Raw genomic sequence first — 20,304 nt, forward strand, 5'->3', positions numbered from 1 at the left:
GATACCTATCATCAATCATTGGTATTTGAAAGGAGACTAGTTAGTTAGTTGTGTATAATTCCTCCACGAGCTTTGAATTATATTCGTTGCAATCAGTACTAAGCATGCACATACATAACTCCATGCTGCTAAGATTATCCCCCGAGCTACATATGCAATGCTCCCTTTCCAGCCACATGCAAATCACCAGCCAAATGCACCACAGCACAAGCAACAGCCCAACGAACAAACATACGACAATAGTAAAGAACCAAGTGGCCAGGAATAATAACGATTCGTAATGCATTCGTATCTCGTAAGGAACCAATCGATATACTCCTCGTGACCAGGAACAACGGCAATGAATACCTACGCAAACTCCAGGATCCGAGACCAGCCCAACCTAACCTACCCTGACCCTGACCAGACCTGACCTGAACCCGGATGCTGCTCCTAAATATGCATTTCCAAACGCCGTACTTGATGTTGATAGACGATATTTCATCACCGTTCCTTGGCTATATAATGTCATGGAACCCTCTTTTGCCTAGACCAAGTGGTGATCTGAAAAAGACTACCATCCCTTATGCCCGCAGAAGGCCACCTTTGATACGATAATCGTTGAATAAGAACCAGCCACCCTTTCGTAGTTCCCCATAATCCCATTAAGATATCTAGGCCATCAACAACAGCGTCTCCCTCTCCGTCCCTGTTCCTCCCCTTGCCTCTGCTGCTCCGCACCGCCCACATTCGGATTTTCCATCGTAACAGCTGGGGAGAAGTTTGGGGAGGAAAATAGCCAACTCCGACGGTCTTTGCCGACGCGGAAGCTACCGCGGGGATTCGCGCCGTCGAAGTATCCCCCATCCATGCCGTTCTCGTACCCGGGAGTACCTGGCGTGGCGGTGGCGGCTAAGATAGCCTGCTGCATCTTGCGGTTCTGCTCGACGAGCTTGCGCGTTACGACCCGGAATACCTCTTCCACGCCCTCGCCGCTTTCGGCGCTGATCTCGTGGCACGCATCCCAGCCAACTTCTTGGCCCCAGAACCCGCTGCTTCGCTTACTACTCGGGCTACGCGGTTCCTGGGCGCTCGACGCGGCGGGCGTGACTACTACGCTCGACTGGCTTACCCCCGGTCCTATTGGCAGGGTAGCTAGTCCTGATGGCGTTGCGGTTGGTGGTGGTGTCGATCCGAGGCCTGGAGCGAGGTGTTCGGCGACGTATGCTATGCACCGTTCGAAAGGCACTTCGCGACGAGTAGGGTCGCGGGCGACGATGTCGGCCTTGGTTCCTACTACGTGGAGAACGATATCGGGTGGCAGGTTACGGCGTAACTCCGTTAGCCACACGCCCATCTCGGCGAAGGATTGGGCGTCGGTGATACTGTAGCAGAGGATGCAGGCGTTAGCTCCGCGGTAGTAGAGCCGCGATATCGAGCGGAATCGTTCCTGTCCGGCTTTGTGGTTACGTGGGTTAGCCTTCATATTTTACATGACATGTTTGAGATATAAATAACAAGGAACAAGTAACAAGTAACAAGTAACAAATGGAGAATTAGGTAGTACCTGTATCCCATATCTGTAATCGGACGACAGTGTCAGTGTCACCGTCTAGGACCCTCTTGGTCATAAAACTAGCGCCAACGGTAGAAGTATTCTGGGCGGGATTGAAGGCGCCTTTGCAGTACCGCGTCACTAGCGATGTCTTGCCCACGCCTTGGGAGCCGAGGACGACGATCTTGGCCTCGAGGGAAGACATGTTGTGTAGTCAAGCTACGGTAGTGGAGGGCCGACCTGGGTTAGAGTTGAGTCAAGTCGGGAAATATATGTATGTATATATGTATGTATGTATGTTATGTTAGAATGGAACCACCGGGGAAGGTTTCATTCAGTGCAGTGGAGAATTATGCGAGTAATAGCTGGGCACTTGGATGGCAGGTATGGCAGCAGGGCAGGTGCTGGGGAAGCTGGGGGAGCCTGGGGGAGCCTAGGGGGAAATGCTAGGATGAACGACTTCGCCTCTGGAAGTTTGGGTAGTTTGGGTTGCGGGTCTGAGCGGTCTGGATCGTCATGCTCCTTCTCGAAAGCGGTTGCGAGCAGATAGCAGATAGATCGAAGGTGTTGTACTGAGACACCCGTGCCGTGTTAAGCCGTGTTACGTCTTACGTCTATATCGGGATTTCTTATCACGGGTCGGAAGCAGGAGACGTAGTAGAACGAATGATTGTTGATGCGGTACTGTGTTAGACAGGTAGATAGGTAATGAAAAGCTGGTGTTGATAGCTGGTGTTGATAAATACTAGGTTACCTTAGGTAGTTAATGTTGATAAATGCTGTTGATAAATGCTAGGTTAGTTAGGTAATATTGATAAATGCTATGGGTGAGAGTCTTCTACTATGTATAAGACGGTGCTGACTCGTCATGTACACTAACCTAGTAAGGTCACACCGTGTCCAACGAGTGACAAATGAGTCCGACGGTCTGGGGTAAGCTTCGATAAGCCGGGATTGGCTTCTGTCAGGTGCCAATCATACCGCCAATCATACTGCTAAGTAAAAGCCCTGAAAGTGCTGACATGGTAACTAAAGTGAATTTAGAAAGATGCAAACTAATTTAACTAGTAGGTACCTATTACTAGTTAAAATATGATATGATAACTACAAGAAATGATACAAATATGAGATGGCGATGTCCTTTCTTTTCTTCTTTTGCGACCTTGGCGTCTCGTCTTGCGAAAATGTTGTGTTGGTAGGTATTGTAAAAGGTTAAATAAACGAAGTTTCGCAAATACATACAAGGTATTATCTCGTATGTGACCTCATAGCCCCTCAGTCCACATGCACTGCTCGAGTCACGTGGTTCTGCTTACTATGTAACGTAGGTACCTAAGTCCACGGGCTAATGGCTTGTATGTAAATGGAAGCTACCTTGATCTTAACTTATATTGGAACACATTTTTTCTATCATGAATGCATTTCCACCCTTTTTTATTATTTATTTTTTATCATCAATAAAATCGAGCCTTGCGTATTATGCAAGACTACAGTTTACCGCCAGTCAGGAGGATAACATTATTAGTATAGACTCTAGAGTCCTCTCGAGCTTACTGCATCACACAAACCGTCTTCAGGCTGAGCATATCCCGAGGGATATGAAATGTCAAAGGATAGAGGATTATGGGAGCACATCCCGCCGTATGAAATTTGCTCCGGGCTCCAGGGACAAAGGCTACGAAGCAGAATATGCTCTTCCTTGGTACCCTCCCTGCCTTCGGTCAATGCACCGAGCCAAATGGTAAAAATCGCTTCAGCAAGGACAATAAATTGTCTAGCCTTCACAACTTCGTTAGGCTCGGAGGACGTGACATCCATGGAGAGAAGGGTGATGAAGGGGCCCTTTCTGTCCAGGCCCTGCTTCCGGATCCGACTCTTTAAGTAGGGAGAACTGTGCTTCCCTCCTTGCTGATACTGATGCTGGAACTTCCGCCTGGACAACCCCTCGCCATATTTTGTTGCCGAGCCGACATAAACATAGTGTTCCGGGTAAAATGGGTTGTATAACTTATGCGTTAGGATCCAAGTATAAACACCCATCTTGTTGGTGTCTTCCCATTCTAGAGATCTCAGTCTAGAGATCGTTGGGGGCGAAGAGGCCGCCAGAATATGGCCTACTGGCGTAGGAATCAGCGCCAGAATCCGTTCGACCCATTCTGCTCTAGGTGTCCCCATAAGCACGCGACGCCATTTATCCGTTTTGTCTGCCTTAGTGAGTCCCACCAAGATACGATCAAGCCGAACTTCAAGAGTCTCCCTCTCTGATGTGCTAAGCTCATTATCGAGAGGGATGTCAGCTGATAAGAGCGGCATGGGAGCGTCTCGCTCATTAGCCAGCTTTTTAATTTGACGCACGACGCTGTCAACTTTCCGACCAATCCGTCGTGCTATCATCTTTTTATTTGGCACGCTTCGCTCCTTTAGGTGTTCTAGAAGGACATGTTCCTCCGCCGAACTCCACCTTCCTGTCTTAACTTTCCTTAGGAGACTTGCGAGTCCGTCATTGTTGCGAAGAGAGCGACGCACATCCAATTCACTTCGTCCAATACTGAGTGCGATTTCCCAGACTTGAAATCCCTTTAGTAGTAATACCTTCATCTGCTCAATTTCGAGGTGTGTTAAAGGTGGGTACTTCTTGGACGGTGCTCTCCTTAAAGGAGAAGAAGTATGAAAAAAAGCGAGCCCAGCCTTACACCACCTAGTAGAGGACAGAGGAAGGATTGAATCCCTCCTGCCAACGCGCCATGACACTAGCCATGGCACTACTGGGCATTTCCACGGTGTGGCCAGCTTATATAGTCGACCATCGGCGATTGCGCTTAAAATCCGTGGAGGGTAGTTTGACATGATGTCGGACTTCACTTCTATGCCAAAAAGTAGGCCGTAATGGTTAAGTTTATTGTTTAATACATTAGGTACGATACCTCTTTCGATTTTCAGCTCCTATATACATTAACGGGAGGGATCTAGGTACTGACATGGTCTCGGAATTGGTGTTAATATAGCTATAATCACGGGCCCCCAAGGCCTTGCCAACAAGCCACAGCTCTCGGCATCCAGCAAACGCATTGATATTTTCCTACATGGAACAACCCTGGAACAACCCTGTCATCCGTTTGCGCTGCGTAATAACAAGCCGCAAGATAACAACCAACACGGTAGACGACGGGATAGTAAACGCCCAGTACACCCAAAAGTTATCCCCCACGACGGCCTCCTGATCCCAGTGGAGCAACGGCACCGAAAATAGCGACGCGAAGAACATCCCCGGTAGGAATGCCATGGTCATCGCCGCAATAACTTTCATAGACGAACTGCAGATCGTAGCCGAAGAAAGTGCTAAATCCGTCCAGGGCGAGGCTTACGTGGCCCGTCAAGATGAGTAACGGTAAGAAGCAACTACTCTGATAAAGACTACCGCTCCTCCTCGGAAATTTCGCCATGCACTCATACTGTGTATTCGAACTCTTCTCCTCTAGTGTGAATAGAGACAGGTTGTAGACTTCGTGCGAAGTTATAAGATGCTAGTAATACCGTGATTAGCAGGCAATGGCCTCCCCTTTTTAAATTTCAACAGCACGTAGGTCTGTAGTGGCTGTAATACTTGGAGCATAACATATTCAAAAGAAGGCCACTCCGAACTGCATCGTCACTCTAGAGCCTGTTATATGTGACATCGACTTACCTAACACACGTGAATCAGTACCGTTCATGAATATACTAAGAAGCTTTCGTAACTCACGGCTAAATAACAAATTTGATTCACAGCGGTCTTATCACAAGCATACATGTACCTATCTATATACAATCTGAACCCGCATACAAGCCAAGCTGGTATATCCAAAACCCCACACGACAGGAAACAGACACTACATAAATAGTATGTCCTAGATAAATACGAACATCATCGACGTTTCACGGAAATAAGACACACACCCAAGTCACAGCTTGGACGACTTGGGCGACTTAAACGCCGGTGTAACAAGCGGGTCATACACCTTATGGCCGAGGTGGTCTCGCGGCACACCCGTAACATGGCTACCGAGGTTTCGCGTATCGACGAGCGACGTATTGAGCTGGTCGACGCTGGTGCATCCGATCAGCCGCATCGCCATCTCCATCTCGTCGCGGAGGAGCTGCATCGCTCGGTCAACGCCGTCGATGCCGTACGCTGACATGGCGTAGAGGAACGGACGACCGATACCCACGCCCTTAGCACCCAGACACAGCGCCTTGATAATGTCGGTAGCGCGGCGAACACCTCCGTCTACAAAAATCTCAATGCGGCCTTCCAGCCCCAGTTCCCGCAGCACCGGCACCGTCTCCGCCAGGACCTCGACACCGGACCGCGCAAAATCAAGCTGTCGCCCACCGTGGTTCGACAGCACAACTCCTTGGACCCCGTACTCGATAGCTTTGACGACGTCTTCAACGCGCTGCACGCCTTTCAGCACGATGGGCATCTTGGTAATAGACTGGAACCACGGGATGTCTTTCCACGAGAGCCCAGGGTCGATGAACGACGAAATAGCGCGCGCCGCGCCCTGCGAGTTGTCCGTCTCCTGGCCGGACTGGACGTTAGACCCTTTATCCGTGAACTTGGACCGCATATCCTTTTCCCTCCTGCCCAACTGCGGCGCATCCACCGTAATAAACAGTCCCTTGCACCCGCGCTTCTCGGCGTGTCGGACGATGCGCTCGGTAATCGCCCGGTCCGAATTGACGTACAGCTGCAGCCACTGCACCTGGTCTCCTTCGGCGGCATCTACGATCTCGTCGAACGAGCACGATGCTAACGTGGGAATCATCTGCACGACGTTGTGCTTCTTGGCGGCTCGGGTTAATACCACTTCGCCCTCTGGGTGTCCCAGCTTGCCCAGCGCTGTTGCCGTGACGTAGAAGGGAATGTCGACTTTGGCGCCGAGCATAGTGGTTGAGAAGTCTACTTTCTTGACGTCAACTAGAATCCTGGGCCTGAACCATATCCTGTGGAAGGCCTCGTGGTTTTCTCGGAGCGTCTTGACGAATCGGTTAGGAGATGTTTGCGTAGTGTAGGTGTGAGTAAGAACTTACTATCTCGTCATCGGCGGCACTGGAGTAGTATCCCCAAGCACCTCTCTTCATAACCCTCTTCGCAACTGATTCGAAGTCCATCAGATTGTAGCATTGTGATAATAGCGGCTTATCCGCAATACGTTGTTGCCGCCCAGCTTCCTCGGGATCCTCTTCTTCCTTGATCTTGGCAACGGTTTTCAGATCAACAGGTCCCAAATGCTTCGATTTGTCCAGATACTTGTCTAAAGTATCCGGGGGATGTATAGGCTCGAACTCTTCAGTCGCATCTTTACCCGCATACCTCAAGATGATGCCCATTCCACCGGGATGTTCTATAAATAAATCAGTCTTGCAGTCTTAATATACGGAAGGCTGTGAGGTACCGACCGGGTAAGAATTCCGTGACATCATAGGCTTTCCCCTAAGACATTCAGTGGGTGAGACATTGATTCTTCGCATGAGATACTCTGTGATCAGCCAACTTACATGGATTACCACCCAGCAAGACTCCTTGCTATCGTGCTTGGCGACTTCAACTCCTGAAAGCGCCATGGCGAACACGCTCGCTCGCTCGCTCGCTCTAAGCAACTCCTTTTAATGATGTACTTGGACCACGTTTCGTGACACCGTAATTTAACAAGGGATGATAGGTTACAGTGATGGTAGTTACAATATATAAAAGAATTATAAGGACGTGAAAAGTTCAAAATCAATCAATGCGACACGTGGAATGTTTACATTAAAGATGGAAAATTAGCCACTGAAGCTTTCACAGGATGAAATACTTTGTATTGCCGACGTTTGTTTCGTTAGCCGAACCAGCGATTAACCTAACCTAGCCTCTAGCGTCGCAACGAAGACCAAGAGGTTGGAGAAAGCCTGGAGACGGTGGAGCAGCGTGGATCCGTCTCGGGCGTCGGGAGAAAATCTAGCGGGGTTTTAGATGCCCGCTCTTGGAAATATGTTGACTATTATTCGCCATGATTCGCTAGTGGAACCAGCTAGCCGGATGGACTCTTTATTACTCGGTTTGCTCTTTATACTGCACAGTAAATATAAGCAGTTGATAACGGTAGATATACTGTACGCATGTTATACCCCACAACATCGCTCTAGCAAAGTAAGTACTCAATTGATGCATATGGCAGAGTACTGAAAATGTACCTAGGCACTTGTATAATACAAGTCATACATGTATGTACGTATTGTACTTCATCCATCTTTACCACATGCACTCAACTCTAGGTGTTACAAGAGTGACGGAATCCTTCTAGAAGCTGACTACCCCGCAACACAGCAGACAAGCACATACTCTAATAATATAGCGCCATGCAGCACCGTTATTGTACCACTATATTAGGTTAGGTACTATAAACACTTCTTCTTACATAGCACATCCCATCCCATCCCATCTTACTTATCTACACTCTAACTAACCCTTACCCACCACCATCCATTTATCCATAAGAACCCAACCCCAACCAACCATGCCCTCCGGCCACGTCCAAGCCACCGTCGGCGACACCGTAGTCGCCGAGTCCGAGACCTACGAGCTCGTCGAGGGCAACGTGTACTTCCCGCCGGCGTCCCTCAAGCCCGAGTTCTTCAGCCGGACAGACCTGCACACGCACTGCGGGTGGAAGGGCGACGCGGACTACTACACCATCAAAGTCGGGGGTGCGTTTACATGTTTATCTACCTACCTACCTACCTACCTACCTACCTACCTTAGGTACATACCTAGGTAACTAACGAGCGGTCGGGGGGTATCGCAAGACTGACGTCTATATATATGCCTAGATACGGAGCTCGCGAATGCCGCGTGGTTCTACCCCGCGCCGCTTGACAAGGCCAAGCATATTAAGGACTATGTCGCTTTCTGTGAGTGTTGCTGCTCTCTCTCTCTCTCGTTACACATTGCGGTGTCTGGTTTAAACGGAATTATAACCAAGTCTAATAATTCGGGGATAGATAAAACTAAAGTAGATGTGACGGCAGTATAAATCAATAAATATCGGCAGTTTTTATAACGACTTAAACTCTAGTTGCCGGAGATGAAATCAAAGTTCCAGTAGTTAGTCCTTATAGAAACAACAAATAGGAGACTTACTTTACCAATAGTAACTCTGCGTATAATCACATAGACCTTAACTCAACTCAATTATGTCATCCATCACTTACCTCATACCCTCAAAGTTAGCAAATCACGATCACTCGCTTGGTAGTAAAATTGTGTATAAAAATGCTACACCAGAGCTAGCCACAAGAATCAAATAGAATAAGCAAGTCCCTTAGGTAGCTAGACGAATAGGAAAAAAAATGTAATGATTGAACTGGGTATATTAATCTATGTTATACAAAAACACAAGGGACCAGATGTTGTTCGTATCAGAGTCATCGTACGCCGATTAGACCGCCCCCGTTCGCATAACAGACGATACTCATCTCCATAGAACCTTCACCGCAGCACGGCCAGTCCACGACTTCGTCACAACGTTCTTCGCGTCCGCGTACGGGCACGAAACATTCGTCTCTCAAAAAGACAAGGAAAATATATTTATAGAGACTCTGCGGTCTTGCTCTGGCTGCTAGCCTCGGCAGCCGGCAGGCGCGCGGGCTGATCCTCGCCCGAGAGCTCTTCGAGGGTCTTGCGCTTGGTCTCGGGGATGAAGAGCGTGGTGAAGATGCCGAGGAGCATGAACAAGGCATAAATCTCGAGCACGTGGTCCATCCAAGGGTTCTCGTTGTCCTTAGTACCACCGTGCGTTCGAAGGATGGAGATGGCGCCCTGGCCGATGATAGAGCCGATCTTGCCGGAGGCGGCCGAGATACCGTGCGAGGTCGATCGGTAACGAGTGGGGAATACCTCGCCGGGGACGATGAAAGTGGTCATGTTGGGACCGAAGTTGAAGAAGAACTGCGCGAGGACGTAGATGGCGAGCAGTCCGTTGCTAGATATGTGGTTGTAAGCAAACCCCATGATAACAAAGAGAATGGTTAAGATGATGAAGCCACCCATCTGGATGGTCTTTCGGCCGAGAGTGTCGAGCGTGGCAACCGAAACCCAGTATCCCGGGACGGCACCGGCCAGGACGATGATAAGGTTACCAATAGCTGTATTGTACAAGATTTCGTAGACATTCTTGGCGGTAGCGGTAGAATAGCCGATCACCTCTAGAATAACAGCATTGTTCAAAGAGAGGCCGTAGACTGCGTTCCACTGTTAGTTTCTCTCTTCGAAATTTAATCGAGCCTCAAGGTTACTTACAAGCCACATCAAGCATGAACCACGAGCCAGCAGTGCCGAACAAAAGTAGACCGTTCTTGGGGATAGAATAATGACGACAAAAGTCGCTCCAGCTGGCCTTCGGGATGGTCATCTGGGCCTGGGCAGCCTCGCGAGCTTGGATACGGGCGACGTCGTCAGGGTGACCTTCTCGTTTGCCAGATATATATGCCTTGACATCGTCGGCGGCCTTCTCGACATCGCGGCCAATATCGAAAGTGTAACGCTAATACTAATGTCAGCAAGTTCTGTTCATCATGTCTCGGTATAGGTAACTTACAGGAGTCTCAGGAATCGTCAGTCGGTAGTAGAGAGCAATGCAGGCCGGGACAGCGCCGAAGCCGATCAGAGTCCTCCACATCTTGTCGACGGCGATGGCACAGTAGCCGTCGCATTCAGTGGTGCGCGGTGCAACGGACAGTGCTTCTTTGAAGCCTAGAGTAACGAATAACATGACGAATGCGCAGACGAGCTGACCAATACCTTGCATAGCAAAGACGGCACCCATCATAGCTCCTCGCCATTTCGTCGTAGCGAATTCGGAAGTAATGATACTGGATAGCGGGTAATCTCCACCAATACCGACTCCGAGTATGACACGCCAGAAGATGACGAGACCGACGATATTAACCGAAGGAGAACCGGAGCTAAGGGCCTGGCCGAGAGTTGCGAAGATGATAATAATCAACTCAAGACCGTACATACGCTTTCGTCCAACGTGGTCCGCAAGCCAACCGAAAACTAATTGACCAACAACAGTACCGGCGGACGTCGACAGCTTGATAGCATTGTCAGAAGAGTTAGGCAGCTTGCCCAGCTCCGGGTAGTAGACAATTCCCAACATGGTGTTTAACAAGCTAACGGCGAAGATATCGTAAGAATCCGTGAAGAAACCAATACCGGCGACGATACAAGCTCTGCATCCCAACATGTAGTTAGCTTCTCGCAGTATTTGAACTACCGCAGGGCGGGGAACGGGTGCCTACCTGACATGGTACCACCCGAAGGGAGCCTTGTCGATCTCAGCGAGCGCGAGGCGACGGCGCTCGTTAGGATCTTGGATGTGCAAGAAGTCATTGTGAAAGTTGTGATAAGCGTTGTTACCGCCTGAAGTCTTTGAGGTGAATGCTGGATTTGCCGTATCGGGCGCGGCGTCAGCCATGGTTGGTTGTGGGAATGAGAAGAGTGTTGTCCGTGCGTGTTCCGTGGTGATCGATCTGATCTGGGTAAGTCAAGGGTTAAAATCTATGCGCGAGGTAAAAAGCAGGCAATAGATAGATGTAGGCAAGGGAGGGCCTATCACCCGATAGGGACTTGATGCTAACAGCAGAAAGCAAAAAAGCAAAATTGTCTGTAGCTGAAGGGACGTGCTATGCTTTTGTATCTTTTCTTACCAACCTATGATCCTAGCTATAGGTAAGCCGCGATTTACACAATGCAGGTTAGGTCTTTGTGACAGGGGACGCCGAGTCAGCTAACCAACAACATGCGAGATGTACAATTCAGGGTAGGCCGTATGTAATGCTTGACGCTTGACGCTTGACGCTTGACTCTTGACTCTTGACTCTTGACTCTTGACACGGTAGGACGGGGACGCAGGCATTACAATCCCACCAGTCCGGGTGGTCCCTCCGGGGCTTCTACGCCTATTGGTAGTCTGTTCAACGTGAGATAAAAAGGCAGGCTGCATGGATCAGTAACTCTGCAATGCAGGTGCAATATTGTAGAACGGACCAGACTCGGGCAATTCTCCCATTACGTCGGTGTCCACAAGCAGCTCCAACTACTACCTATTATACCTATTATACCTATTACACATAGTAATGCATATAAGAAGGGCGGCTGGTCTTTTGCAGCATGCTTGATGCACTGGGCAGACTCGAGTGCGCCTACGAATACGTAGACTTTACTTTCTTGACTGTATTCCGTACATGGGACTGTGTGGCCCCTAGCGGGCAAACGTCTAAATCGAGATGGTAGATCTCTAAGGGCGCATGTTTTCAAAGGGCATGTTTGTTTGGCGTCCAAAAGGACCGACGAGAAATGAATTATTTTTGACGTCGTGGGACCACAATGCATAGAAGCTAAATCGAAGGGGAACCGAAGCTGCTGATTTTCTTGACCACACTTTTATGATCGATTGATGCACGCGGCAACGAGGTTAGGCTGATGAAAAGCTTTAGATGTTCGATATTAGCGGCTTAGCAGTCGTAGCTGGCAGGTTGAAAGGGTTGAAAAGGTTGAATTGCTAGAAACTGTATCCAATCAGAGTAAATGTCGTTGGTGGTTGAAGACGAATTAGAGTTGTAGCTTAGAGCACATGTTGAGGCTCCGACGATCTGATTCGTCAGGGATGTTGGAACCCTGGAGGACGCCTCAATTCGTAAATCGGTGGGGTTTGTTCGGGTCGGTTGCGGCATGGCGACCAGGGAAGCTGGGGAGTAAAAAGGTATGTAAAGGGCTCCGAATGTCCCCTGTACCTACGCTACGTATGTATGTACATAGGTTAGGTACCTATGTATCCCTGTATTCCTTATCATCCCTGTAATTATGGGGCAACTCGCATATGGTGCCTCGCATGCACCATACCCCATCAAGGATCTTTAAGGGATTGGGATTGTAGTGTACATACTATGTAACCTAGTAGATTGATATTGCAACCAACATCCTCTTGAAATAACCCATTTTTAGTCCTATGGAAACATCGATCTGAACATCGCCAAGTTATCAGGAAGTCGAAACAAGACTTCACCAAGAGACCAAGACTTGACGACAAGACGGCAAGAGAAGCTTGTTATCCATTCCCGTAATTATGTCAACATATCATTGTATGTTGTAAGCTTTTATGTTTTCCCATCACATATATAACACCCATAACCCCTGGAACTTACACGTACGTATCCGATGGGATCCTCGGTTAGGGTAGTCTCGTTTGGGCTCGGCTTTATTAGAAATTTGTAACACCTCAGTTTCGATGCTCTCAATTTCCATCAGACCAGATTCCGCAGGTGAGCAGACACCAGGACTGGCCGACTGACCGACCTTGCTTCAAATCGTAGGTGGATCGTATAGATGTTAATTAAAGTAGCCTTTTAGCAACATCTAATGAGTAACAGCTGTTTCTGTATATTTAGTGACTGGTTGCGGTTGAACCAATTAGGTGCTAGAACTCATCCACGCTCTCCATCTTTAAGCGTTCCGAGCCCCTACGATGATGATGACTTGACGGCTCCCTCTCGGGTAGGTAGAACAAAAAAATTCAGGATTCATAACATTAAGACCTACCTCCAGCCGAATACAATCACGTTGACTAGTCATAGACACAATTTAGTAGGGGTTTGTTAGCTTTTAGCCCTAGGTGTGGATTGATCGAGTTACTATTTTCGTCGAGCAGGTGGCTAGAACCCTTAACAATTTTTCACGTGTAGGTCGCCTTCGTGAGAATATCCTCGGTATCGATTTTGGTATTATATTCGTGTTGAAAGCCTGACGCTAGCTGCTGCACCTACTCGGATAAGCCCTCTATTCTAGATGGTTATAATTCCCAAGGAACCAGAGGCGGCAGGCTAGCACCGCGTGATTCGCCTTGGCTGATGCAACGGAAGCCATCTAGAGGGGGCGTGACTTATGCTGCCCTCCCACCTGTCAGCCACAGCTCCTAGGTTCAGGGCATAACATTAGCCAAGAATCCTAAAGGGTTACCTATGGCTACCTAATATAATCTTGACGCAGTGTACCCGCTAGAGAATCCGAGCTGAGCGACTTGCTTTCAAAAGGCATTGGTATCCGTTCTGGCAGAGGTAGTCAAACGGCTCGAATAACCCTATAGGCCCTAATAATTCTTAGTAGGCATAGGACAATTTTACCAATAGGGTATTAATAAGTTCACACATGCTGTGCGATCTACACCTCGACGATTTGGTCATCATCCTCTTCGTTGCCGTCTTGATCATCCTGTCCAATTTCCTTGACACGATCCACCTTATCCGGATCTTCTTCATCACGCATCAGAACCTGGACTAACCGCTCGCAGGCATCTCGAACGCCTTCATCGTTAACATGCAAGTGGGTTTCCCGAATGATTGGGTACACCTTGACATTACGCATCTGTTCTCTACCCTCCCTAGTGCTCGACAAAAGCAATAGTGTCTCGACGTGCGTCTGAATGATGTTCGGGTCGTCATCGCGCTGTTTGTCAGGAGGAAGAAGCTGAAGATCAGGAAGCATTGACATCATCTCATCTTCGTCGTACTCCTCGTTCCCCATTATCGGCAGCAACACATATGGCAAGATATCAATATCATCCTCCGATAGAAATAGTGGATGCGAAGGTACATCAAAGGCGACGTTCTTTAGAGTGGATGCGACTCCCTTCCGCCTGACGTTCGACTTATACTCAGTGAAGACCTTCAATTTTGTGATAGGTATTACCCCATCATATTCTTGCTTCCTTACAAAATAGTGTCGGACCTCGGCATGCTTTGTTAGATCAGCAAAGAGGTAAGCCAAATGGTCGAAATCTGCGTTCTTGTTGTAAGATCCGTCCGCGCCTTTAACGAATAAGTCGACTAGCTGGTTTAAAACTAGCTCATTTGATCCAAGCTCGGTTGGCGATGGCTGCTTCTTGTTCAAGACCCTCTTTAGGGAGTCCCATTTTGAAAGGTTTGCTAGGAGCATGGAAAGGAGATTTGCGTTAGGTTCGGTTGCGATCTATTGCACGTATCAGCTGGGTGTTCAACGGATCAACAAGTATTTGAAGCGAGCTGCTAGTCATGCGTTTCTCTACTAACAACTATTTGTCTTAGAACCTCATCTAAGAACCTGTCATCCGTAGCTAAGCTTTCCAGAATTTCTCGATCAGCCGCAAGGTTGATAAGTATAGTTATAACATGCTCGGCAATTTTCTATTAGTAATATTAGTTATGGTCCTTAGTTGCTTCTAATCTTGGGGAAATAATTTATACCGGGTGATCTTTCACTAAGAGCTTCAAGTTTTTAATAGGCTTGGAATTATCCACCTTGAAGATGCTGGGCTGAGATGTCGAATAGGGGACTAGATGCTCCGTCGCAAGAGCTCGAATCTCAGGTTTAGGATCGGCAATGAAGCCAACCAACTAATAAATTATCAGCAAGAATGAGACGATATAAATTTTCTTGACCTGACCTCTTCTAATTCCGTGGGCATCCTGGAAATGTTTGAATATTTAAATTATATAGATAAAAAATCTTAAACCTAAGTGTTTCTTCGCTATGAGTTGTGAGGTAGATTCCTACCAACTAAGAATTTTGCGACGGGATAGGGTTGGAGGGGTTGAGTAGCTCTATGGAGGGGCTTAACAAAAATGACGTGGGTTTCTTCGGTGTTATGCGTATATCCGTACGTAGGGATCTGTATTATCATATACACTATGTACGTACAAGAAATCTACCTACGATCTCGGATCTATGTAGCAAACAGGTAGCATAGGTAGATAGGTACCTATGCAGAGATTGACCCACTTGCCCACCCGGCAGAATCACGGGATGCAACTTCCTGCAAGTTATAAACCTGAAAAACTTTCGAAGTTTCATTCAAAACCTGAAACCTTAAACCTTAACTGCTAGGTTAGTTCTTTGATATTTCCATTTCCAGTTCCAGTTCTTTCCTAGTTCTGGTTCTGGCAGTCCTCATTCCTGGCAGTTCTCGGGGTCTAGGTCCTCAGTTCTGAAAAGGCAAAAACAAGTCTTCGTGGCTCAGTAGGTTAGAGCGTTGGTCTCATACATTTCCATGATTCAACCTGTAGGTTGGGATATCCAAAGGTCGTGAGTTCGAACCTCACCGAGGACAATATTTTTGCGTTATTAGCCATGTTGCGTTTATGGTACAATGTGGTTGGCTTTTTTTTTTTTCCTCATCTCATATACTTTAAGTACTGTGGGGAGGTACGATGCATAAACAGATATATAAGATTTCCACTACCTAGTTAAAAGTGAGGTGCATAAAAATCTTTATAATACAACAGATGTGCTTTCCTTTTACATCATTTACATATGTATCTATTAGTACATATGTAGGTACATGTACTTATCACCTATAGCATAGGTGCTTTTTTTTTTGCTGGAAAAGCACCTCGCCAAAGGTACCTACGTACCGTAGCTGACCTCAGCTTAAGCCTAGAGGGAACTAATCCGCTAGTCGGCTTGGCGGAATTGGTTCCGCTCACCCCTCAAAATTTTTGAATTTCTTTTGGAAATTCATTCACACAATTAATTTGCGCCCCACGTCGTGATACTTGAATTCACCATCGCGAGCCGACAATTTTACCAGTTCAAGGAAAACATGCCGAAGGCGACCACACCAACTGCTGTCCGTCAAGGACGACGGCATAACCCCCTCGAGGATGATCTCGTAGCTACGGGACCCCTACGCGCAAAGGCTCCCAAGAGGAAGTCTAAAAGCGGCGACGACGACGAAGAACAAGAAAACTACATAGACTCTAAGGCATCGAGGAAAATCTTGAAGATCGGCCGAGAGTTAGCAGAAGAAATTGATGTTGCACCTCCGCGACCGCCGAAGGAGAGCAATGCATTCGGTTTCGATTCTCGGTTTGACGAAGATGGTGAAGATAACGAGGCGTTCGAGGACGAAGAAGTATGGGGCGATGAGGAGGAGATAGTAGAGGAGATCGAGATTGAGCCTGAAGACTTAGACACATTCAACAAGTTCTTACCTACGGATGACGACCCGTTACTGACACATGGTTGGGGAGGTCAAGCATCTGCACAGCAGCAAGGTTCGGGAGCCAACCTTGCCGATTTGATCCTAGCGAGGATAGCGGAACACGAAGCTGGAAACGACAGAGGGCGGGAACTGGGGCCTGTGGATGACGACTATGAGCTATCGCCGAAGATTGTAGAAGTGTATACAAAGTAGGTTTACTGGATTCTACGACGAGTCTATTTAGCCTTATTAACCCTGTATAGGATCGGGTTGATATTATCGAGGTATAAGTCTGGCCAACTCCCCAAACCGTTCAAGATTCTGCCGACGGTACCTCATTGGGAAGATATCATCGAATGCACGAAGCCTGACCAGTGGACCCCGAACGCGTGCTACCAGGCTACGAAGATCTTTGTATCCAGTAACCCGATCGTCGTCCGAAGATTCATGGAGATGATCCTCCTCGAGCGCGTGAGGGAAGATATCCACGAGACGAAGAAGCTAAATGTACATTTGTTTAATGCCCTTAAGAAAGCGCTTTATAAGCCCGCGGCATGGTTCAAGGGCTTCCTCTTCCCTCTCGTAGAGAGCGGCACGTGCACCCTGAGAGAAGCCACGATCATATCCGCCGTCCTGGCTAGGGTTTCTATACCGGTGCTGCATTCCGGCGCGGCTATCAAGGGGTTGTGCGATATCGCAGCACGGGAAGCTTCTGCTGGAACAGAGGGTGGAGGCGCCACAAACGTCTTCATCAAGACCCTCCTGGAGAAGAAATACGCTCTTCCCTACCAAGTTATCGATTCCCTCGTATTTCACTTCCTACGCTTCCGAAGCGTGGATCCCGCGTCCGTCAGGGAAGGCGCTTCAATGGACATAGGCAGTGAACGAGCGGCTATGCAAGTGAAGCTACCGGTGATCTGGCACCAATGCCTGTTAGCCTTTGCGCAGCGGTACCGCAACGAGATCACCGAGGACCAGCGAGAGGCCCTCCTAGACCTCCTATTAACGCATGGACACCACAAGATCGGACCAGAGATCCGAAGGGAATTGCTAGCTGGTCGTGGCCGAGGAGTCGTGGTCGAGCAGCCGGAATCGGCGTTTGATGGAGACGATACTATGGTGGTCGATGGATAGACGTGGGTGATCTTGGGGGTAGTTAACCGTGCTAGACGTGATACCAACGAAAATACGGATAGGCATATTGGTGTTTAAGGCGTTCTCTTCCGGGCTCATATGCCTGTCCTAGGAATGAATACACTTGCGATTTTAAGTCTTTACTGCTTTTTCATTTCAAGCTGCGTTGCATATGACTACGAATAACCAATGCGTATATACTACTAGCCCAATAATAGTGACCTGCCTAGCACGACAGAACATTAATTAAGGGAAATATAGCTACAAGGTTGAGTTCGAGCATTACAATCTAATCTACCCCTTCATGCCATGAAAACCACCAAGCCACGGCCTCATTGGGTAGTGTATCTGAAAGGTCAGGAGTGCCCTTTAACTTTCTCGACTTTGGGCATGTTGGTTGGTTGCCTGGGAACCGTGTAGCTAGGTACGTAAAGTACCTGAATTGTCATCATCTACGCATCACGAAGCTAGTTATATCTGAAAGGATAACACCTCCGAAAGCCTTGATGTGATGGATGCGCTTTCGGAATTTCGTGGGTATCGTAAGGACTTTCGAAAAAAGAAAGAAAAAAAAGAAAAGGTCACGGCTGGAAGTAGTAATACATAAACCCCCTGTACAGGCGACAACGGTACTATTACTACACCTACTCGTCGTCTTTGCTCTTCCGCTTCTTTTTCTTCTTCTTCTCCGACGACCCGTTTTCTTCTTCCGGCGCGATGAAGTCTTGTTCTCGCTGGCGCTTCTTCTCCTCCTGCTTGACCTTTTGCTGCTCCATGCGCTCCTCGTGGGCGATGCGCTTCTTGGCCTCCTTGGCGAGGTGGTACTCACCGGCCTCGATCTGCATGTCGACCTTGCTCTTCTCCTGGGCCGGCGGGAAGGGCGTGTATACTTTCTTGCTCTTGTCCGTGACCCTGTACGGCACTATGCGCTTGCTTAGACTGCGCTTCTTGTAGTTGGGCAGGAACCGCTCCCAGTTCTCGTGCGCTAGCTCCGGGTCCTTGGCTAGCTCCCGCTTGATCATGAGCTCCTTGATCTGGTAGATCGGATGGATGTTCGCCATGCAGTCTTCTACTACTCGGCGCACTTCCTTAAGCCCCTTGTAAGGTCCAAGGACACTAACGGTGTTTCCTTGGACGAGGATGTAGGTCTGTGTGAGGAGCTCGAGCGCTTTTAGGGTTTGACCGTTTGGTCCGAGGATTCTTTGCCGTCGCTTTATGAACTTGTCCTTGTTACGCACTAGGTTTCTTATCTTGATTATATCGCACGCCATATCGTCCTGGAGTATTTTTAATGCTTGCGGCGCAGGTACGCTACGAGCTAGTAGTTTGATGAGGTCGCGAGCCTTAAGGATGGCAGCGGGGTCGTATGTCTTTCTCGTCGTCTTGACCGTCATGCATCCTGCCATCGCTTGGTCAGCGCTAATCTAGTAGGCAAGATGCTATTTCTTACCTTCGACAAGATCCAGTGTGCACGCGATGCCTTGTTGCTGGAGCGCCTGCGTCACGCCAGGCCATGCCTCCTTCAAATAAACTTCACGATATCGAGGGAATAGGCTGATGATAGGTTAGTTTCTGGAAGTTACACCTTGGATTTCAGCTAGGGGCACTTACACTGCAAATGAGGATTCTTCCGCAAAGGTTCCACCAGCATTATCTGAAGGTTTGAAGGGTTCGACTTTCCACTTGTCTGATAGTCGTGTTAACTAGATATTATAAAGAATAAGTTTTCGGTTTCATGAGAACTGACCTATATCGTCGGTATCCCACGGCTTCTCTTTTTTATGTGTAGACGGCATCGTGATGGTGCTGATGTCGTATAGAACTTGGATTTGCGATGCAAATGAAGATAAGTGATTGGCAATGGTGAATGATTGGGACTTTTTTTTTCTTTAAACATCGGTAGTCGGAAGTTTTTTAATGGAGACTCTTAGCCCCTCCAGTGGTCGAGCTAGAGTGGATACTGATTTGGGTACCAAGGTACACAGAGGCTCTACAATAGGATTATTAACGTTATGACATGTAGCAGTTATGGAAGACTGTCCTTAACAAAGTATACAATCTATATTAAAATCATGGCTACTTAATCCTTTTGATGTGACGGCTTAAGTAATGCTAAGAAAAGATTAAAAATAAAGATACTCCGTTTCATTCAAGAGCTATGCGTTTAGCAATTATCTTGGTAGTTAACTATCCTTCTTCGATAATATAGATATTATTTGGGAAATATGGCACTGTGAGACAAGATTGGAATAAAAGAAAAAAAAATGATATGGTCGGCTAGGGAATCGAACCCCAGGGTCTAAGGATACTTCATAAGTATATTTGTTGTATTAGGTTGCGGAATAAGGAAGTTCTTAGGTTTGGAGGATGTGAATGTTTCGCTTGACCGTACCAACCCGACCTTTTGGTTATTCATTAAAGACCCCCTAGGCTGTTTAGATATATAAGTTTTACTTCGGACGGGTGAATATAGAGATATAGAAAGTAGCTTGATATAAGATTTATATGGCTGTGCTTTGATAAACTCTACACTGCGCATAGGCGTGTGCTTCTCTCCATGGCTGGTGATAGGGACATCGCCACAAGAGCGTCTAT

At 47.8% G+C, this 20,304-nt stretch overlaps 8 protein-coding genes and 1 non-coding gene across 9 annotated transcripts; 3 read left to right on the forward strand and 6 right to left on the reverse strand.

Annotated features, from left to right (window-relative positions):
* Positions 1–473: 473 nt before the first annotated feature.
* F4813DRAFT_313070 (ras-domain-containing protein) lies at positions 474–2,145 on the reverse strand. Its single transcript, XM_049240902.1, has 2 exons — positions 1,547–2,145; positions 474–1,437 (listed from the first exon to the last, which is right to left on the reverse strand). The coding sequence occupies exons 1-2, from the start codon at positions 1,737–1,739 to the stop codon at positions 662–664; spliced, it is 969 nt and encodes a 322-aa protein (XP_049102059.1). The 5' UTR covers positions 1,740–2,145; the 3' UTR covers positions 474–661.
* A 600-nt stretch (positions 2,146–2,745) lies between these two features.
* On the reverse strand, positions 2,746–4,499 carry F4813DRAFT_313106 (uncharacterized protein). Its single transcript, XM_049240903.1, has one exon. It carries the CDS (start codon positions 4,379–4,381, stop codon positions 3,068–3,070), a length of 1,314 nt encoding a protein of 437 aa, XP_049102060.1. The 5' UTR covers positions 4,382–4,499; the 3' UTR covers positions 2,746–3,067.
* A 976-nt stretch (positions 4,500–5,475) lies between these two features.
* On the reverse strand, positions 5,476–7,141 carry F4813DRAFT_379444 (FMN-dependent dehydrogenase-domain-containing protein; the record flags this gene model as incomplete). Its single annotated transcript, XM_049245456.1, has 4 exons — positions 5,476–6,552; positions 6,608–6,921; positions 6,977–7,010; positions 7,076–7,141. 4 exons carry the CDS (start codon positions 7,139–7,141, stop codon positions 5,476–5,478), a joined length of 1,491 nt encoding a protein of 496 aa, XP_049102061.1.
* A 590-nt stretch (positions 7,142–7,731) lies between these two features.
* F4813DRAFT_313117 (DUF427-domain-containing protein) lies at positions 7,732–8,869 on the forward strand. Its single transcript, XM_049240904.1, has 4 exons — positions 7,732–7,787; positions 7,887–8,266; positions 8,390–8,470; positions 8,561–8,869. Exons 2-4 carry the CDS (start codon positions 8,077–8,079, stop codon positions 8,590–8,592), a joined length of 303 nt encoding a protein of 100 aa, XP_049102062.1. The 5' UTR covers positions 7,732–7,787; positions 7,887–8,076; the 3' UTR covers positions 8,593–8,869.
* On the reverse strand, positions 8,768–11,333 carry F4813DRAFT_313122 (phosphate permease). Its single transcript, XM_049240905.1, has 4 exons — positions 10,862–11,333; positions 10,156–10,792; positions 9,858–10,101; positions 8,768–9,799 (listed from the first exon to the last, which is right to left on the reverse strand). The coding sequence occupies exons 1-4, from the start codon at positions 11,035–11,037 to the stop codon at positions 9,147–9,149; spliced, it is 1,710 nt and encodes a 569-aa protein (XP_049102063.1). The 5' UTR covers positions 11,038–11,333; the 3' UTR covers positions 8,768–9,146.
* Positions 11,334–13,209: 1,876 nt separating this feature from the next.
* On the reverse strand, positions 13,210–15,179 carry F4813DRAFT_350959 (DUF383-domain-containing protein). The gene is made up of 4 exons (XM_049242352.1): positions 15,040–15,179; positions 14,840–14,989; positions 14,666–14,779; positions 13,210–14,585 (listed from the first exon to the last, which is right to left on the reverse strand). Exons 1-4 carry the CDS (start codon positions 15,058–15,060, stop codon positions 13,779–13,781), a joined length of 1,092 nt encoding a protein of 363 aa, XP_049102064.1. The 5' UTR covers positions 15,061–15,179; the 3' UTR covers positions 13,210–13,778.
* Positions 15,180–15,597: 418 nt separating this feature from the next.
* F4813DRAFT_t44 lies at positions 15,598–15,702 on the forward strand. The gene has a single exon. It is a non-coding gene; the product is annotated as a tRNA-Met (tRNA).
* A 429-nt stretch (positions 15,703–16,131) lies between these two features.
* Positions 16,132–17,894, forward strand: F4813DRAFT_350961 (Bystin-domain-containing protein). The gene is made up of 2 exons (XM_049242353.1): positions 16,132–16,784; positions 16,839–17,894. The coding sequence occupies exons 1-2, from the start codon at positions 16,195–16,197 to the stop codon at positions 17,707–17,709; spliced, it is 1,461 nt and encodes a 486-aa protein (XP_049102065.1). The 5' UTR covers positions 16,132–16,194; the 3' UTR covers positions 17,710–17,894.
* An 8-nt stretch (positions 17,895–17,902) lies between these two features.
* On the reverse strand, positions 17,903–19,634 carry F4813DRAFT_313327 (eukaryotic type KH-domain (KH-domain type I)). Its single transcript, XM_049240906.1, has 4 exons — positions 19,457–19,634; positions 19,321–19,396; positions 19,160–19,263; positions 17,903–19,108 (listed from the first exon to the last, which is right to left on the reverse strand). The coding sequence occupies exons 1-4, from the start codon at positions 19,503–19,505 to the stop codon at positions 18,354–18,356; spliced, it is 984 nt and encodes a 327-aa protein (XP_049102066.1). The 5' UTR covers positions 19,506–19,634; the 3' UTR covers positions 17,903–18,353.
* Positions 19,635–20,304: the final 670 nt, after the last annotated feature.

The sequence above is a fragment of the Daldinia decipiens genome (assembly GCF_022478715.1).
Source record: "Daldinia decipiens strain CBS 113046 unplaced genomic scaffold F4813scaffold_7, whole genome shotgun sequence".
NCBI classification, from domain to species: domain Eukaryota; kingdom Fungi; phylum Ascomycota; class Sordariomycetes; order Xylariales; family Hypoxylaceae; genus Daldinia; species Daldinia decipiens.

Coding starts and splice junctions, on each gene's coding strand:
- F4813DRAFT_313070 (XM_049240902.1), bottom strand. CDS start 1,739: ATGTCTTCCCTCGAGGCCAAGATCGTCGTCCTCGGCTCCCAAGGCGTG. Junction 1,438..1,546: donor ATTACAGATATGGGATACAG/GTACTACCTAAT, acceptor GTAACCACAAAG/CCGGACAGGAACGATTCCGC.
- F4813DRAFT_313106 (XM_049240903.1), bottom strand. CDS start 4,381: ATGTCAAACTACCCTCCACGGATTTTAAGCGCAATCGCCGATGGTCGA.
- F4813DRAFT_313117 (XM_049240904.1), top strand. CDS start 8,077: ATGCCCTCCGGCCACGTCCAAGCCACCGTCGGCGACACCGTAGTCGCC. Junction 8,267..8,389: donor CTACACCATCAAAGTCGGGG/GTGCGTTTACAT, acceptor ATATATGCCTAG/ATACGGAGCTCGCGAATGCC. Junction 8,471..8,560: donor TAAGGACTATGTCGCTTTCT/GTGAGTGTTGCT, acceptor ATTCGGGGATAG/ATAAAACTAAAGTAGATGTG.
- F4813DRAFT_313122 (XM_049240905.1), bottom strand. CDS start 11,037: ATGGCTGACGCCGCGCCCGATACGGCAAATCCAGCATTCACCTCAAAG. Junction 10,793..10,861: donor TTCGGGTGGTACCATGTCAG/GTAGGCACCCGT, acceptor GTTGGGATGCAG/AGCTTGTATCGTCGCCGGTA. Junction 9,800..9,857: donor GTTCATGCTTGATGTGGCTT/GTAAGTAACCTT, acceptor AGTGGAACGCAG/TCTACGGCCTCTCTTTGAAC.
- F4813DRAFT_350959 (XM_049242352.1), bottom strand. CDS start 15,060: ATGCCCACGGAATTAGAAGAG. Junction 14,780..14,839: donor TCTTAGTGAAAGATCACCCG/GTATAAATTATT, acceptor TATTACTAATAG/AAAATTGCCGAGCATGTTAT. Junction 14,586..14,665: donor AGGTTCTAAGACAAATAGTT/GTTAGTAGAGAA, acceptor TACGTGCAATAG/ATCGCAACCGAACCTAACGC.
- F4813DRAFT_350961 (XM_049242353.1), top strand. CDS start 16,195: ATGCCGAAGGCGACCACACCAACTGCTGTCCGTCAAGGACGACGGCAT. Junction 16,785..16,838: donor ATTGTAGAAGTGTATACAAA/GTAGGTTTACTG, acceptor AACCCTGTATAG/GATCGGGTTGATATTATCGA.
- F4813DRAFT_313327 (XM_049240906.1), bottom strand. CDS start 19,505: ATGCCGTCTACACATAAAAAAGAGAAGCCGTGGGATACCGACGATATA. Junction 19,264..19,320: donor GAAGAATCCTCATTTGCAGT/GTAAGTGCCCCT, acceptor ACCTATCATCAG/CCTATTCCCTCGATATCGTG. Junction 19,109..19,159: donor CACACTGGATCTTGTCGAAG/GTAAGAAATAGC, acceptor AAGCGATGGCAG/GATGCATGACGGTCAAGACG.